The sequence below is a fragment of the Ammodytes marinus genome, assembly GCF_949987685.1.
Source record: "Ammodytes marinus genome assembly, chromosome: 4".
In the NCBI taxonomy this organism is placed as follows: domain Eukaryota; kingdom Metazoa; phylum Chordata; class Actinopteri; order Uranoscopiformes; family Ammodytidae; genus Ammodytes; species Ammodytes marinus.
The window spans coordinates 11,631,397-11,650,983 of NC_137233.1; the positions used below are offsets into that span (position 1 = coordinate 11,631,397).

Consider the following 19,587-nt stretch of genomic DNA (forward strand, 5'->3'; position numbering starts at 1 on the left):
ATATCTTAATTTTTTTTTTTAAAAGTCGAAGTCTGGGATTCCATTGTTTACAAAAAGGAATTCATTATTTCTTGCCATTCCAAGTTTTTCTTTTTTGTAACAATATTCAAGTGAAACTGGCCAACCAATACTGTTATTAGCGGCTACATACATATGCCAAGACACAAACTGTGTGTGCATATGTGCTCTTTTAAACTTGGAACACGGTGCTGTTGGGGGTTCCCTGCTGTGGTTTTTATAGTAAGGTACCGGCTCTTTCCTGCCAAGAGGAGGGCGACGACAAACGCTTACTGCCACCGGGCAGACGGCTTAACATTTGTTTCCACTTCCAATTGGTTTTCAAGGGAAAGCGGCTCTTGATGTCTGTATTGTTCACAGTAACAGAGACTTTGCTCTTAAAATTATCTGCCATCTCTTTGTAAAAGAGAGATGAAAACCAACAACTATAAATAGAAGCCCCAATTAAAAATCACACCTCTTCCCATTTGTTGTTTGCCGATTTCTGTTGTGTCAAGTTCAACACTAACAAAGTAAAAGGTGGATGATTACTGATATGGTTTCAGAGTTTCTTGAAATTATTTAACCCTGCTATTGGCATGTTAACTGGCAAACTTGTTCTCAAAGTTATATCTTCCATTCAAGTCATCTTCACTCAAATCATTATTTAGACCATGTATGATGTTAATGCACGCTTAGTTTACAAAATTAACCCAATACATTTGAGCATAGAAAAAGCCATTTAGGATGGAGAGCAAAGGTGACGGTAGTAGTAGTAAAGTACTGTTACCAAATTATTTTTAAACGTAATTTTATACTTTGAAAGCACACAATTTTCTAGATTTTAAAAACAAAAAAAGACTTGTTAATTAGACATTGGCCTTATTATAGCTAGGGTATACTCATTAAAGCCAATGTCATTGGTGTAGTTTGAATTTTACACCAATCATATTGTTGTCCTTCTGAAGCTAAATGAATAATGTATCCCTTTAAGAGACGCTAAACCTCAATCATGAAAGTAGTAAGTGTAATTTTTGAATGCACAAAGGATAGTGCAAAGTGTTTTTCTCTAATGCATGTTTAAAGTCAAAGTGCATTTTGACCCAGTCACAGTCTAGCATTTAACCTAATAATTGGAATCCCATTAGCTAGTACATACTGCCTCTCCTCCTGCTGATCCACAGTGTATTAACTCCCCAGCATCTCACGTGCACACCTGTCCCCCATGGCCTGCTGCTATGGTAACCAATGTTCATTTTTTTCTTTCAGACAGCATGCAGACAGATTTTTAGCTTCCACCCTTCCTTTCATTTGATGTGAATCCATTATTGTTGTAACAAAGCAAGACACAGTTGTGCACTGATACGCTCAGATAACCCCCCCCCCCTCCATTTTCCAGACTTACACACACTAAAGCCCAAAACATAGACACACTTCTGAACAGACAGAAAAAGACACACAATAACACAGTCTATATAATATATAACAGCCATCTACGCATATTCATAGTTACCATATTTTTAGGTTCTTGCTCAAAATAACAAATTTGTGAAATGGAATGACCCTCTAGAAAATGAGATGATGCATCTGAATGGGTTTATCCTGCAAACAAACCGGACTTAATTTGATTAAATCAGCTTGAACTGCTGGCAGATTCACAACCATTCACACTAAAAAGAAAAGAAAAAAACAGCTGCCAACTTTCAATTACACAATAAGTGGTTTAGAAAGACTACTGCGTAGCCGTTTGCCTTTCACACGTTCTAATTCCCAAAGCAACGCAAGTGTTCCAGACACAACCTAACACACCATCTTTAATACGGCTGGTTTCCCCCCTTTAGTGCGTGAGTGAATGTGTTTCTGGTGCAGGCCCTGACATGTCACACTCACAGCCCGGAAAAGCTGTTAAAAGCACAAAGTGCAAAAAATCCCCCTTTCTAATCCAGCTATTAACACGAGAACACATTTCTACTGTACGGTACATATGACAGTTGCCTGGAGGTTCTAAATGGACATCTGTTACAAAAAAGAAGCACGCAAAAGCTGGCAGACGATTTGTCAGTTTCATTTATCTGACCATACAATGAAAATGAACTTCCTATGGAATATTGAGTGCCAGTTTCTATAAAGAAATGACAAAAAAGACTCTAAAAAAAAAGAACTGTATACATTTCACATATATGCCATCTGCTCTGTGGACTCTACATGGATGGAAACTAAACCACAAATGTTCGGCTATGTTGGCAGCTCTGTGGCTAACATCAGTATGATCACATGCTCACATTAGAAGGCGCTGACATGCTAATGTTTCATTGTTCCATGTTCACAATCTCAGTGTAGTGTCATTCCTTAATTAATACAGCTGAGGCTGATTGGAAAGGACTTTCATTTTGCTGGTCAATTTCAAACTATTGGACAAACTGAAATTTTGAGCTGATGATGTCACTGGGGAAAAAAAATCAAGGAATCATGAAAGTCATTAGCGCTTTTAGGAAACCTGCTATGTCTTTTTCAAGGGTATTTTGCCAGTCCATATGGTAGATGAGATGTTTCTCAGGATAAGTGAAAGATTTGAACTGCTAGGAAAGTAGGGGGATCACCAAAAAAAATAATCTAAAGAATAATATTGCTCTAGTTCCAATACCCATAGTGCTAATTCCAATTGTTGTCATCACTTAATAGACCAAACATTAAATGCCTTTGTAAAGGTGGGGGGGAGTGGAGGGGGGTGGACATTTTCAGGCTGTGGGGTTGCAGTCTCCACTCACCTGGAGCGATCAGGGGCTGAGCACTGACAGCTGTGACATGGCGGCTCATGTTTATAGCTCGGACTTCTGTGACTACTGCAGCGGCGTCGCCCTTCCTCCCTCCGTCAGATGAAGGGTCAGAGGAGCCTTGCTTCCCCCCCATGGCGGCCTGTGTTGCTTGGCTGGGGTTCTTGATGAGCGAGGCGGGCTGGATGGGCACAGGACTCTGCTTCAGACTGAGAGCGTGCAGGGTCTGAGTCTGAGTGGAGGACGAGGTCGCCCCCTGCTGGCCTCGGATGGCCAGATTCTGGACCTGATTCTTATTAGGGGAAATTATTGATTATAAATGTGGGTTATCATATAAGTATTATATTGAGTATGACCCTATCTAGCCTATGATGTTAATGTTTACTAAAAAGTATATGTGTCATTTAGTGACAATATCCGCTAAACAAGCCACTGTACCTGTAGGGAGGCGTGCGTGGAGCTCTCTGACTGGACAGCCGTCACTGTGGCCGTTGGAGTGAAGATGAGCTGCGGGGAGAGAGGCACTGCCCGGCCCAGGCTCCTGGCCACCTGCACCAGGTTATTCTGCTGAGCCTGGGAAGCATCACCACACACGCACAGACAGTGACAGAGAGACACACAGAGAGAGAGACAGACAGACAGACAGACAGACAGACAGACAGACAGACAGACAGACAGACAGACAGACAGACACAGAGAGAGAACTGGATCAACCACAAATTAGTTCTTGATTTGATTAAGTTAAATAAAGCTGAAACGCCCAGAGCATAATTATATAGAAAAAAGGATCATCAAGATAACCCTATTGCACACAAGGATCATGTGAATTTAAGTTCAAACAAACCATTTTCATGTATTTTGAACAGAGTGTGATCCAACATTGATCGTATTCCTGCCATAGAACTACACTCAAATGTGTCAATTCAATCTTAAAATGTATCTTTGATGATAACCAACATTGTTATACTAAACATACACTGTGTATACCTCTAATTGGTGTATGTGTGGGGGAAAAAACTAGTACAAGGAAATTAATGTGTAGGGCTAAATTCAAATCATATGCACTAATTTAACTCCAGATGACTGGACCAGAAATAACCTCCATGGCAATCTACACTGACAAATGTGTTTTGCTAGAAGCATCTCACAAATCTGACAATGCTCTGTACTTGGACATAATGAGTTGGCAGGAACCGGCTGTGTGCCAGCTGCACAACTGACGGCAAATTGAAACCGACAACACAGCCACAGCCAGCTGCACCAAAAATAGGCCAATAAGGAGTTCCTTTCCTCCAGCGACTCCGTTTAAAAAAAAGGACCTAGGAGCTACAGTCGAGGGAGCACCTATGACCTCCAAAATGTGATTTCCGAGCAATCGTGCACATTTAACACATCTCCCTCTGTGTTTGTAATGAGCCCTCTGGGGCCATACAAATTATCCTGAAAGATGAGAATAAATCACACCGTTTACTACAGTGGAATAAGTATGCACATATGCATGTACCAATCCCAAAACACACATTTAAGCCACCACAGGAAAAAATATGAGCTGGAGCTTATTTATGTATAAAAAGGAGTTTGTTTGTGTATTTATGCATACTCCTGTAAATGTGCTAGTGGCTATGCTCCTTGTGTCTGCAGTCTCACCATCTGTGCGCGCAGGTACATCTGGGCCTGGCTCGCAGTGAGAGTGGTGCTAGATGGGCTGCCCAGCAGAACGGCCTGCTGGGTAATACTGGTGGGGGTGGAACTAATGCTCTGGGCCCGACTGATCAGCTGAGCAGCCGCTGGGGAGGTGGAAAGGTTGATCTATGGGGAGAAGATGAACAAGATATTCAGGATTAACACAAGTTCCTTTACACCACCGATATCTACGTAAACACACCACTTTCCTTTAAACAACGCATTGAAATGAACATTTTTAACGACTGAATGTTATCAAAGGCCATTTTAACTTTTCAAAAAGCAAAAGAGAGGTATCAAAGCTCACAGAGCAGCTTGTGTGCCCAGTTTCCCTTTAGTACCTTGGTGTTAAAATTGGGATTGATAATCAACAAGGCAAAGCAAACTTTAACATTTAACTTTTAAATAATCTTAGAGGAGACAGGCCCAACACTAAACGTGCACTTACCGTAGCCTGAGTAGACCCTGTTTGTTGGGATGAAGTGCCGTTCTGTGAAGAGCTTTGGCGTCCAGCTGCGATACTGGCCTATCACCGGGCGAAAGAGACGGGAAGGACAGAGGTAAACTCAACATTTCTTCTTGCAGGGGGTCAAGAAGAGCAGCATGACTGTTACACTGTGATAATGACTGACTGGTGTTATGGTTGGTTTAGCTGACCTGCTGTACAGCGGCCAGACTCTGGAGCTGAGCGGTGCTGATGTTGTGCTGCTGCTGGAGGGCTGCTGTTTGTAGCATCAGATGCTGCTGCTGAGCGGCGTACATCTGCTGCAGGTACTGTGCTGCTGTGTTAGGCTGTCTGTGTAAAGCCTGCTGGAACACCTGTATATATACACACACAGAAAGAGACATAGCTGGCTGAGCAAGGCAACATCCACATAAAAAGAGCTTGAATTGCCTATATTAAATTTTCTACATCAATACAGCAGTCCCTGCACCTGTAGCGTGTGTGTGTGTGTTCGTGTGTGTGTGTGTATCTGTCCCTTTCCTTCATTCACACAGCTGCTTCAAACTGTGCACATCTCATCCACATAAAATAAATGTCACTAGTGTGTACAACACTGCCTAAGGTTTAACATGGCATTTGCAGTGTTCAAAACTCGCAACAGAATCACATAATGTGCTCGTAGCATCTCACAATTCACAACTTGTATGAAGGCAAAATGTGAGCACGCAGTCAAGATGCAGAAAGGAGCAGTTAACACAAAGCAAGTAAAACCAGCATTTGCAGCCTGAACTCATCTGGGTTTATGCAAAACTGTTACTGAAGCCAAAATGTTTATAATTTATCAACATTGCAATACAAGCAGACTGACATAAAAACTCTGTCCCTCAATTATTGTCTGCAAAAAAAATAAAAAAGTTTTATCGATTCCTCTAGCTTATTCTAACAGAGCTAAATGTCTAGCCTCTCATCACCCTCTCCCTCTACAAGTGCACCTTGTTGCCAAGTAACCAGATAGCACATTGACCTGTGGTGGTATGATAGATCCATCCAGACCCACACCTCTTGGAATGAGGGTCAAATTAGCAGAGATGCACCGCAAGCATGCATTCAACTAATACTGCCCAGTAGTCATTCATACTCAGAGGGCTTCATGGTGACAATAGCGTTCGCCTTTTTAAGTGTCAGCAGGCCGAGCAGAAGAAAAGGATGGCTGAAACAGAAACCCTGCTGTCAAAGCATCAGCACTAAAAGGTGTGTGAACCTTATTCAGGCAGAGGGTAAGCCTGTGTAGAGGCTTATCCACGGGGCAAAAGGTCAAGAGCACTAAAGCACAGAAAACATTCCTCCCTTCAACTTGGGACACATCCTGTGAAATTACCCATTTCCTTCATCGGTATAGTGATCAGGCAGACAAGCGCCTACAATCAATTCGGTAACTTCCATAAAGAGATCGAACACGAGGGAAAAAAACGGTGGCTTTATTTACACCAACAGAGGGCAAAAGAGAAATCAGCAAGGAGCTCACCTGCACTGTTTGTCGGTCAGGTATCCCACTGTAGACAGATATCTGAGGCACTGCCTGTCGTCCTGCTGTAGTGCTACTGGAAGTGCTGCTAGAGTTAATACTACTAATACTGATAGCGCCCCCTCCACTGGGAGTGGTAGCAGTAGTATTGGTATTAGAGGTGCTGCTGCTGCTGCTGCTAGCTGTGGTGCTGGAGGAGCTGGTGTTGGTGGTCCCTGTGTTGTTAGCCGTGGAGGCAGGGGCCCCCGGCTCACTCTCCATGGTGCCCTCTGCTCTCCGAACCTTTGACCCGCGGCTCTTCTGAATGGCTCTCCTGTGCCTGGAGAGACAGAGAGAAAAGGAGGGGCACGTCATGAGAAAAAATGTCACACTTTTCTACCTTTCTTACACCGAAACCTAAGAGAACAGTCGAAAAATGTGTCTCTTTAGATTAAAAAATGTACAGTGGAAAAGCACAGATCCAACTGAACATCACAGCTGTGAGACCAGCGACACAGATAAAATGTCAAGGAGGAAATTAAATTAGATCTGATTAATAAATCATACAGGAAATGAAAGGGAGCCTGTTAGAGGTAAGACCCATAGGGCTGCAACCAATGATGCATTTCTCTTGAGTGATCTGATGATTACTTTTGTCACAAGTATAGTGACCACTAGCTCAAGCCGATCTGTTAATAAAGTAGGTTTGATGTGACCAATTAAAACGCAAAAACATTCAACTTAGAATCATATGAACAAATGAAAAGCATAGATTACATCACAACTGAGTGTATGGTATTTTTTGATAGAAAATCTAATTAATTGTCCTTCAATTAATTAAATTATTGTTTGTGGCTTCAACAATTGTAAATCAAATGTTGTTGCACCATATGACATGTTGAACAAGCAAACACCTTCCAAAACGTTCTGTAACCTAAATGCAAGAAGGCTTAAAAGGTGCTTTAAGTTCATTCAATATTATCGAAGTAAGCTGCACATATGTATACTTTATGGGGTAAAATGTTTGATTTTAAGCAGAAGGAAACGGCATTTAGGGATTTAAAAAAAGAAGCAGAAAAATTACTTAGATTACTTGTAATACTAAATTATGTTTAGAGCTGAAACAATTAGTCAATGGATTGACAGAAATATATTCAGTTATTATTTTATCAATCTATTCATCTTCTTTTTGAGATTCAGTCTGACCAACCAAACAAAACACTCTCTTTCCATTCTTACATCTTAAATTACTCTCTTTTAAACCAAACATGTAACATATGAGTCATATACATTTTTTTTGTTGGGTCATATTACAATGTCAGTCACACAAAATATTTTTAAAGCTTCTGAAAAAGGAATCTTTGTCTTTTAATTACTTATCTGATCACTGTATTCATGGTTTCATTCAACCTCCAAATATAGTCTAACATGATAAGTCTACCTGTCATGCTTAAATCACGCCTAGGAGAGGAGCTTTCATTTGGTCTCAATGCTGTAAAATACAACATGAAAGTAAAGTCCTGCTGTACGACATACGCTGGGAAATAAACACATATGTTAAAGACTGCTTAACTTCATGTATAAATGTGTAAGAGAAATATTCATCAATCTAAGTTAAGTAGCCTGTTCAAATAAACTACTCCAGCAGTGTTCTAGGGATACAGGGAAAAACTCGGCTCCTGGAACGCTGTGCTATGGGTCTGACTCCATTCACCAAAAAGAACAGAGCTGGTTAGAGATGCACACAAAAAATGCTGTTGGGGAAACTAATAAAACCCAGTGAATTTAACATAAAAGGCAGCGTGGCTTACTTACATTAATGGCCCCTTTTAATTGCATGTTACACACTGGAGCGTTTCACATAAACAAGAACACACACTCGCATATTCTTTGAAAGTTAATTGGGAAGGCAGCAGAGGCTGTTCTCCCACGCACCCACTCCCACCAAAAAGCCCCCAAACCATGAAACAAAAGCCATGTTGTTGACTTTAATACAAGTATCGGCCTAATTGTTTCCCAAGCTCTATAGATTTCAATCTCCTTCTTAACACGTTATGTGTCTAGAACTTGTTAACAAAGAGTTTTTCACACTTCTGAATCCATTTTTTCTTGTCAGTCATGAGCAGGGAGGACAAAATTACAAATGATATAGACACCTTCTATAAAAGCTTTTTTTAAAAGGTTGGTCCCTTGGTGCTGCGCTATCCATTAGCACAGGAGGAAAAGGTTTTAAACTCCCCAGGCAGATGAGATGGAGGAGGCCACAGCTGATAAGATGCAAATAGGATGGAAAGGAGTGTTGAGGCAAAAAGGCAAATATGAAGTTTTATTAAAAAAGGATAGAAAGAAAGCTCAGAGGTATTTGATGAAGTGGAGCTTTTATAATTTATAGAACAGGGAGAGAACAAGAACTCATCAAGAACTTGAGATGCTTGTGGTGTAGGGAAGGGGGATTAATGTGTGTGTGTGTGCGTGCGTGTGTGTGTGTGTGTGCGCGTGAGTTAGGGATTCAAAACAGCATGACAGCTGATGTAACAGAGCTGAAAAGAGAGGCCAAAGCTGTGAGGATTGAATTTCTAGCCTTGAGGTTAAAAGGTGTGTGCATTAAGTTAGAGAGGGGGCTGGATGGAAAAAGTAAAAGAGCAAGTGAAGGTCGAAGGTTGAGTGAGCAAGTTGAGAGTTTTAAATGGGTCGGAGTGGAAAGAGGGAGTGATGGAAGTAATTAAATCAGAAGCAATGCTGCCGCCATGCCACAATTCTTAAGCTATTTCCTCCTCCTCCTTCTCATTATTCCTTTGAACGGATTAGGAGCAAACGCAAAGCTCTATAGCCCACTTATGCTACACAGCAGACTTGGAAACATACTGCAATCTTACTAAACCATCCGTATTCAAAAAGCAAAGGCAGAACAGCCCTAAAGAGCCGAAAAAATTTGAATAAACAAATAGTCACTGAATGAGAACAAGGCTGGAATTTGAATTATGGGGTATTAATTTTGTACCCTACATGTTTCAATTAAAAACGACAGAAAACAGAACATATCTTGTCAATAGTGAAGCAAGAAAGCCTGGGGTCATTCGAGGATACGAGACAATTTACATAAACCATCTACGTCAGCAGAAAACCCCCCAAAATGGAGACTGTTGACAGAAATTCAATTTAAATCAAATATTAAAACTAAAGGAAAACTGTAAATTCCCCAAAACAAAGGAACAATACATTTACATTAAGGAATGCCTGTCTTGAATTTCAAATTTCATATCTACACAATTGCGGCAGTGAAAGAAGCTGAAATCCTGTCAGACAGAGGGGCTTTCTGGTTGTAAACAAAGCACCCCGGCTGCCAAAGCCTGCCTGCCTGTGTGCAGTCATTAGCCTATATCCCATAGTCTGCTTCCCATTGCTTCCTCATGTGTGGAGGGGGGGGGAGGGATCCCCTCTGGTAATGATGCCTTCAGTGAGTCCCTGTCTCAGTGGCGTCACCCACCAATCAGTAAAGGGGTGCCATTGAGAAAACCCCCACTCCAATCCTAAACCCGATTTCCCCATCTACAATCAAGCTTTGGGATGTGTTTTGGTGAAGCCAATGCGTTTGAGAGCACATCAAAGCAGCACCAGTATCCTGTAATGCATTGCAAAGAGCTAGTCAACACGATAACACAATTTCTGCTCTCTGCTCACCCCAGAAGAGAACATAATGATCTACTTGTGTTGGCATTACAAGACTGCATGGAACCGGCTGTCAGTTTGTGTCTAGAGAATCTGCATAGCCTGCAGGAAGATGAGAGCTGTTAAGAGACTGTCAGACAGACTGGCTGTCTCTACACAGCTTAGATCACAGTAAGAAAGTGCACTAGCCTCCATCAGTGTTCACCCTTCAGTGCACATATAGGAAAACTCTGATGACCCACATTAAATACACCACAAGAACGCACTTGTCAGATGCAAAAAATCAATTGATGTGTGATAATGGATTTAAATGCATCTGCAGAGAAATGTATAACTGAGTGTGTGTAAGTGGAGGGGAACTCAGCTGCTGAAACAAAGCCCCCTAACCCTGGTGCTCCTACCTCCTCCGACCCCCCCAACGCGATGCAGGGGTATGATGCCCCATCCCCCGGGAGCGTGCTGTCCTCCTGCAGGATGTTGCTCTTCTTTGTCTGCCTGTCTGAGTGGCTGGCTGGCCGGCTGGCTGAATGACTGAATGAGTGAGCGTGTGCGAGCGTGTTTTCCGTGCTGTATTCCAAACCCCCAGCCGCTCTCGTCTACCCCCAACTCACAGCGATCTCGACGTCCCAGCATCAACACCACCACACTCCACCAACCAGGCCGCGGCCTGCCTCCTGATTATGTGGTATCCTAGCAACAGCCAACGGGGTGCCTATGGAATCCCCGTGCACAGCCACATGCTGATTGGACAACAGGATCCTCCCTAATGAAGATGATGGTAATGATTTTACTCTCTCCCCTCCCCCTCTGCTGTCGTCTGAATACAGAATTTATAAAAAAAAAAATGCATAGACCCTTCAACATAATAAAGGTATAGGCTGTATCCATCCACTGAATTATTTATTTTGAAATGTAACATCTATGGTATGGTTGAATTTCAGATAGCATGCTCTTCATTTAGTCTAGGTCTGGGCAGCTCCATTGCAGTGCCTCAAATGTAAAGGCTCAGGGCTAAGGAATGGGTTTCAAACCATTCATAGAAAAAGCCCATTTCCACCAATAAATCGCAGCTCTGAGTGGGCCAATTTTATATCATAACATTCAGCAAAGGACAGGATCAGTGACTTAAGGTCAGACTGAAAATCTAACCCATTATCTTACTAGCAGGGCAGTAATCATCATCAATTTTGTGACAAGACTACTGATGCTTGAAAGTAAAAAAGAAAACAAAAAAAGAAGAAGAAAGATAATAATTGTGAGCTGTGAAGATGCCCATTACCCAGTTATTGCCTATTATGTGAGGTGGTGGTAGATTACATATTTGACCAAATGTACCCTCATCCCACTAAAGTGGCAACATTAAAGCATTTACTCAATTTCAGAGATCAAATCTATGCCGGGGCTTACCAAGTCGCAGCAGGAAAGCATCAAACCACCTATTTATAGCAGTTTAGGAAATGAAATGCAAAACAAAAGTAGAAAAATTGCGATCTGCTCATAAACGTGAAATGGGATAGCTCTGCGGATGAATTCAAACCTCTCAATAATGACAATAAAATGTGTTTATTTGGAATAGGCTAGATAAAACCAGAGGATAATGGCATACTTATGGTCGGCCCACCTCACATTAACATGCCACCCAGTTGTCTGGCTGTATGAAATGTAGCCATTTGAATCGTTTTTCTGGTGCAATGTGGTATTGATTGGGGCCATCCATGCATGATCCTCATTGATTATTATCTTCTCATTAGCATATAGATAAGCTGGCGGCGCAGCCAAAAGACACAAGCCTCTGGTCTCACACTTGGCTAATAGAGCTGTGCAGCAGATGGGCAGTCAAAACAAGAGGGAAATAGTAGTTTGATATGAGCTGCTTGATGATGGCCCTAAGCATTTGAAAGGCCAAGACCCCAAACCGGTCTGAGATACTAGAATAAACAGAAAGCGGTTGCAGTGAAGTGGAGCATACGTTGTGGTTCAACAAGGGATTTAAAAAAAAATAAACTCCGCCCTCTGTTCAAAGGGTATCCAAGCTCATTATCAATTTCAAGAACGCCAGCGCCGGCCTAACCAAGGTCTTTTGGGGAGTGCGGTTTAAAAATAAATTATCCGGGCACCATATGAGTCTTTCTTTTGGAATGCACTTAAAAAAGTTTGCCCGAAAAATATATCAACTCCACACTCATTAAGATCCAGCTTTAAAGTTTCAAATGAAAGAAAAGTTGACTAGGACAGTTGACTTGTTCTTGCTACATACACAAATGTGAGGATTCGTTTGAGATCATTGAAAATGTAATTCCTTTTTAGGATTTTAGATTGATGGTCAGGAAAAACCATCGACTTGAAAATTGAAAAAAGTTCTCATCAATGGGTGAGAGGACGGTTCCAGCCCTGTGAACCTCAACGGTAAAAGTCAGCGACCACATCCTGTGCTTTAAAGCAACATTTCCTTGGTGACGCTGCGGTCATCCCCCCCTGAGGCTGATGATGGCTGATGGGGATTGTCCAAACAGAGCAAGCAGGCCACGGCCTTTGTTAGAGTATGTAAGACAAGAGATACCCTCTGATCCAGAGGCAAGATTGGCCTGGAAACTGTAATTGAGCCATGTCTCGGCCGGACCTGAGTAGACCGACACAAAGACACTCTGGCTGCTTTCCAGGTTAAGTGTGCTGAACGCGTGTGTGCACAATTCCAGCACACACAGAGACTCAAGCTGGGAAGATACAAAAAACCCCTCACTTGACTCTACCCAGTAAACGGTGATCTTGCTCTATTCAGGTTTATTTAGTAACGCCTTAACTGTAAGGGTCAGATTGCTCCATGAGATGTAAAAAAAAAAATTATAATAATTGCGGTTAATGACTCTCAAAATAAACATGGGAGAAGTAGATAGAAATGCACAGAGACAGCCTGGAGGAAGGAAGCTGACTGTCGATAAATGGTTATCCATGTAATCTATAAATACCCCAGTTTAATAGTTCCAACATTAAAGTGTGCAGATTAGCAATACATTTCAATTTAGACTGCTCATATCTAGCAGTCTCCCAGGCATTACTCCCATGCGGTGAATCAACGAGAGGGGGAAAAATAGGTCAGGTTGGTATGAACCGAGATGAGCAGCAGCACAGAAAAATGCCCTGCTTCTCTGCTTTTATCAGAAGGAAGCACATTCAATTTCAGCAGTGATAGACTCCAATTTTATTTCATGTTTCCAAAAGGATAACGAAAACGAGTGTTTATTCCTTGAGATGTATATGGCCTAGAGATGACTGTCCACAAAATGATTGTGTCTTGTTATCCAATGGGGACTTGTAAAATGTAAGACTTTCTGGGGCGCTCCGGTGGCGTAGTGGGTAGGTTGCATATCAAATGGACTCAGTCTCTGTCGCAGTGGTCGCGGGTTTGAATCTGACCCGTGGACCTTAACTGCATGTCACGCCCCCTCTCCCCTTTTCCACTCTCTGACTTGAACTGTCAAATAATATTTGGAAAACACACAAAACAAATCTATAAAAAAAACAACGTACATTCAATTTATTTCCCCCCGATAATAAGCTTTCTTTTTCATTTGCAAACTTAACATAACAAATACAGCGCATTCTGATAGTGGTAAAATGATAGAAACTGCTGGTAAAACACAAGGTGACTCCACGCCACGGCCAACCTTATAATCTAATGAGCCTGTTTTCTGAGCTGCATACAAAAGGTCATCACTTGGTCAAAGCCATCTTGACCTTAGATGACATTTTGTAAATGTTGTGTAGTCCTCCTAGGTTACTTTAAATAACTAAAGACTTTGAAATTATATTTTTTTGTATTGACAGTTTTCCATGCTAAGTGAACTATACAGCGTTGAGGGAATGAATCTGTTAATACATTGTCTTCATTCATTCATTCAAACTGATGAAAGCTATAAACCGAATAGAAATGCAGACGTCAGACATCTACAAACCAATCAATGTCCAGTATAGGGAGACACAGCCCACATAGGTGATGACAACAGGGTGTAGGTGTACAGTACACGGAAAGTTATTTAGTGTGATTGCAAAACTGCAACGTGAAAACATCCATAAGTGGATCAAATCTGTACAGTGGATAACAAAAATAAACCTTGGTTCGGACTAGGGCTGGGCGATATGACGATATCATATCGTGGACGATATGAAAGTGTCTACCGGGAGAGATTTGGCCATACCGTTTATATCGCGGAGAAAAAAAGTTAATGTGGCGGGAGCATAGATGGAGCGGGAGGCAGCTGTCCCTCCGAGTCCCTACAGTTACAATGCAGTTACACCGCCGCGCCACACGGGGGCTCTGCAGCCGAGTTCTGGGCTGCAATACAGCTTCTCTACCCGCAACAGAAGAAGCCTCATCTGTTGCTCTAGCTGTCTAGCTCGTGGGCTGTGTCTTGATTCAGGGGTTGCGGTCTTGGAACCGGCCTCGTAGGCTGCATTTGAAGACCGATTGCGTCATAGCGGCGCGCAAAGGCTGTCCCATTTGCAAGGCTCCTTGCAAGGCTCCTCATATGCGGTCGTGAAATGCAGCCTTCGTTTCACGGTTTTGAAGCAGTTTTGAAGGCTGCATCAGATGTATCCTTCGTGGCCCAACATATCCCAAGATTCATTGCGTTTTTTTCAGAGATTGCATAAAATAAAATAAAAAATAACAAAACAGCAACGTGTTGCTCCATCTTCTTAACTTTTATCATCCTTTCTTTTTTTCTTGTACTTTTTTTTCTTTTCGTCTGGTAGACAACTTATTTTTCTTTTTTCCTCCGCTGACAGGGCTGTCTCCGTTGGCAGCAATCAGGGTTGCTAGGCAGCACAGGAGCGGCGAGTCGTCACGCAAGGTTACGTAAACCGGAAATGCTCGTAAACGGAGACCTGCGGAGACCGTCTCGATTAACAAGGCTCATTGGCCTTAAAACCGGCCTTAAAATCGGCCTTCATAGGCTATAGCCTTCATAGACCGCGAGACTGCGTCCTACCAAGTGCGTGGTCTCTGAATCAAGACACAGCCGTGGTCTAGCTTCGGTGCGCCGTTGTGGTGCCAAAAAGTGATCGGCCGCCGTAAAGTGATTTCAGCCGCGGGAGCGCTGATAGGGCAAGATAGGGCTTGAGATCAATTTCTGGCAGCAAGAAAATGGCTGAAATATCTTATATTTGCCCATTTAAGGGAGTTTCAGCTGGTAATATACACTGGATATGATATAATCTATTTAATGTGCTGCGCATGAATGTTAACTACTCATTTTAAGGCATATAAAACATGTCAGTATCAATATAGGGCTTGAGATCAATTTCTGGCAGGAGAAAAACGACTCTGTGTTATATTTTTGCTTTAAAACGTATTACAGCTGTTAAAAGAGACTGAATTTGTTCTTATCTACCCCATATAGCCCACATGAATATTATAATGTCAGTTTGGAGCAGAAATATCATTTTAACTACAAGATTCGGCTTCAGATCAATTTCTGGCAGCAAGAAAACGACTGAAATATCTTATATTTGACCATTTAAGGGTGTTTCAGCGGGTAATATACACTGGATATGATATAATCTATTTAATGTGCTGCTCATGAATGTTAACTACTAATTTTAAGGCATATAAAACATGTCAGTATCAAGACAGGGCTTGAGATCAATTTCTGGCAGCAAGAAAACTACTGAAATACCTTATATTTGACCATTTAAGGGAGTTTCAGCTCGTAATAGACACTGGATGGGATATAATCTATTAATTGTCATACTCGTGAATGTTTACAACTCATTTTAAGGTATATAAAACAAAAAGCAGGATAATTGACCCACGGTACACATAAACAAATCAAAAACCAATAGCTATATGCCTGCCTTAATCACGTTATTTTATTTCACCTTGATGCACAGAGAGCCACCAAAAACGGGGTCGATCCCCGTACAACGTTGATGTCTGGTCGCCTTAAAATACATGTATGTGTTAATACAGCGGACAATAATCCTGTAGTGCTATTGAGTAGTATGACTGATCAGAAATTGCTGCCGCACACACGTTTCGAGGCGATATAGCCCAGTTTAAACCTGTGCGCCCTCCCGCGGCTGAAATCACTTTACGGCGGCCGATCACTTTTTGGCACCACACCGTCACTAAAGTTAACAAACCAACTCCGTGTCACGGTGGCAGAGCAGCTGGTTTTAACGGTCAAAAATGTCATCGGGCAAAGGAAACTTGCTTGCTGCTTCAGCGTGCTGTTGCCGTGACGCAGAGTTGGCTTGTTTTAAGCCGCAAACTACATGGGTTAGCTCTCGTGAGCTAGCTGGCTAATAATGACATCTTTAGCCTACTCAGGGCTTCACCCCCGTGCTGTTATTGTTGGAGACAGTTTTATGTAACTTTAAAACATGTCAAACTTGAAAATATTATTTGTGTTGAAGCTGGAGTTAAAGTATTACCAGACATTTGCTCACTAGTTAATTTTGACAGCTTTTTTAAATGAAGACGAGCAAATACTGCAGGAAAATTCAAGTCTTTCATTATTTTGATATAGGCTACTATCAATTGGAAAATGTAGGCTCTTTGGTTGATGCTGTCATTTTTATTTTGCGCTGACTGACTAAAGCCAGACTGGTGTGGTATTTTGCACCAGTTTCTCTTTTGTATGGAAATTTAAGTTCCAAGCAAAAATTTAAATAATCTAATGTGATTACAGTTCAGTACGGTTATTGTAATCCATTGAATTTTAAGGAAAAATACTATATCGTGATATATGTCCATATCGTGATATAAAATTACCTATATCGTGATATAAGATATGGTCCATATCGCCCAGCCCTAGACATGGTGTGGACTTTTCGGTGTGAAATCACCCTTTCTGCCAAAATCTCACCGCAGATGCCTAAAAAAACTCACTGCTTTACTTTACAATGTATTGTATATAAACACTACAGTTGCCTGCCATCACTTGGGATGGGATAAGCATTGATTACGTTAACGCTAAATCAAGAAAATATTATAGATACTTTTTTTTCCATTAGGTGGATCATTGGCCCTAACCTGCACCATGTTGACTGAGCTTTTTATGCAATAAAAAAGGGAAACTCTGGTCTGTTCAATCACCACAATTTTGTTTTTATTTTGATCAGTACACAGTTGGCAGTTGGAAACAACAAGTATTCAAACCGGGCTCATAATTGTCACATACAAAAAAAGATTGTCTATAAACATAAAAACGTGCACCCTTCTAATTGTGTCAGTCATCTAATTATGATACTAGCAGAAAATAATAAAGTTTTGTTTCCATAGGTGCTCTGATGGTAAAAATGATTTCCTGAAATCATGCATCGCACACTTACCTACAAGTTGTAGTACCTAACTAAAAATAGAAATGCTGGCTGATGCTGGTACTGAAACAGGCACGTCTATCGTACGGGAACACATCTGGTCAGTATCTTGCCAACATAAGCATGCCCAGGTGTGCTGCTTTTGAATGAGAAAGAGAGCAGTCCAGCTATTCATGATTGTCTATTAGAGATGTAGTGCCCAGGCAAGTGAGTGGCTACAGATGAGCGTATTGGGGCCATCTCGCATGTAAACAATCATAAGCCTAGACAAAACATGACATTGTGTGGTTTTCACTCTCATGAACGCAATGAATATACTAATCAGAATTGTCATAACAGTCTGATAAACCGCACAGCACAATTAATTTGAAAAACAGCTCACAGCATTAGGCCACGTGTGGGCTGTGATAATAAATGTGCAAGTAATTGTCTCTGGCTAATTATCCCAGGCTGTGTGATCTCACTCTATTCCGTAATAACATATTGCCATGCTTTTAGGTGGATAATGCAAGCAATTAACCCTAGAAGCATTAGAAAAAATGCACATGTTTACTGAGCATGTGGCTGCTTTTCATTCTTGAAATAAAGAGAATTTTTATAGGATGCTATGACCCTCTTAATAATAAGAGTGCAGATAACATGAGAAGATGCATTGCTCACCATAGGCAACAATTGTAGGTGCATTTTTGTCATAGTAACATTGTCCAGTTAAGAAAAACACATAGGAACAATGCAACCTAAACGTGTCCATTCCAATAATTGAAATGTCTCAGCTGTCTGACACTTTTCATAGGGTTTGACCACTCAGTGATTCCATACAGTGATAAGAAGGTGTATAATGGAAAACGTTGGTATCGTAACAGCTAAAGTTCCTACAATTGCAAGACAGACACACACACCCATACAGTGCGCTTAAACACACAAACTGAAGGGGAGGTTAGCTATGGTGTTATTTTGACCATAATGGCATTATTCCTGTGGAGCATTGGGGGCCATCCTTGGTGATGACCTACACCTGTCAAAATAAATAACCTCTCCTCTCTGACAAAGGTCAAGACCTGTGGGACCAAAGTTCCTCATGAGAGCACCTAGCTAACTTTAGCAACCACGTTTAATACCACAAGACAACGGAAAAACAAGACAATCTGAAGAGAAGATGCTATTACCGGCCAGGACACTTAGGCTTATTTACATGTTTTACTCACGCACTGATTTTCACTCTGATATCTGGCACGGAGTTCTGTTACATTGTTGCTAACTGTAGCGCTACTTGTGTTGATATCCGTCACCATGTCGCTGTTATTAGGCTGTAACAAGCTGCGTGACGTTCAGCAGGTTCAACTAAAAGCAACGTTATAGCAATACAGCTGGAGACAAACGGTGCAGCTGCTGTTGTTGTTTTGGGGGCCGCGAGGAGACGTTAGCAAGTAACCTCGCGCGTTCCGACACACACTGCTACTGACCCCTCGTGCCAAGCATGACAAAAACACATACAGGAACAAAAACACCGTTTTGCAAAGAAACACACAAGAGACGACATCGCCTTACCGTTACCGTAGCCTTCGCAGCCTCTCGCTCTCGCTCTCGCTCTCTCTCTCCCTTTGCTGTTTTTTCCCGTTTTCCTACACCATTTCTTGGATGGTTCACTGTGTCAGAGCAGCGAAAGAGCAGAGCAGGGCCGGGCCACAGCAACTATTTTCATTTGCATTCCAAACTTGCAACGTGACGTGAACGCGACCAATGAGAGTGGAGTGTAATGTTTTAACCCCACCCCTTTACCTGTCAATCAACAGCCCCCTCCCTCCTCTCTTGTTCCACGCGCCTGTCAAGTGGCGACTGCTGTCTTGATCTCCATGGTAACAAAAGGGACTTAACCCTTGCACTGTGTCGAAGTTGTAGCCTACTTAAGCGATACTAAAGTGAGTGTTTTCAAGCACCCCATACATTAATATATGTTATCAGAGATAAAGGGGACCAGAGCATAGTCTATAGCCTATGTGACACTGTGTTACCCTTCTTGAAAACCGCTTATTTTTTTATCTCCTCCTGCAAGGTCAGAGGTCAGATGAGGATCAGCAAAACAGAGCTGGTAAAGATTCAAGCCCTTTGTTCCAAGTTGCATAGCATACTTTTCTTTTAAATAGGCTATTGGGGTATTTTTGGCATGCCTACTCCATGTTGTACGAAATAGCATG

The 19,587-nt window shown here is 41.8% G+C and overlaps 1 protein-coding gene across 1 annotated transcript in view; it reads right to left on the reverse strand.

Annotated features, from left to right (window-relative positions):
- Positions 1-19,045, reverse strand: part of phc2b (polyhomeotic homolog 2b) — a 35,303-nt gene extending 16,258 nt beyond the window's left edge. The window contains exons 1-7 of the mRNA XM_080026847.1: positions 18,941-19,045; positions 6,425-6,743; positions 5,112-5,273; positions 4,903-4,980; positions 4,419-4,580; positions 3,210-3,344; positions 2,766-3,063 (exon numbers count right to left, since the gene is read on the reverse strand). Of these exons, the coding sequence (XP_079882973.1) occupies positions 2,766-3,063; positions 3,210-3,344; positions 4,419-4,580; positions 4,903-4,980; positions 5,112-5,273; positions 6,425-6,685 (1,096 nt within the window). The 5' untranslated portion in view covers positions 6,686-6,743; positions 18,941-19,045. The remainder of the gene's footprint in view (positions 1-2,765; positions 3,064-3,209; positions 3,345-4,418; positions 4,581-4,902; positions 4,981-5,111; positions 5,274-6,424; positions 6,744-18,940) is intronic.
- Positions 19,046-19,587: the final 542 nt, after the last annotated feature.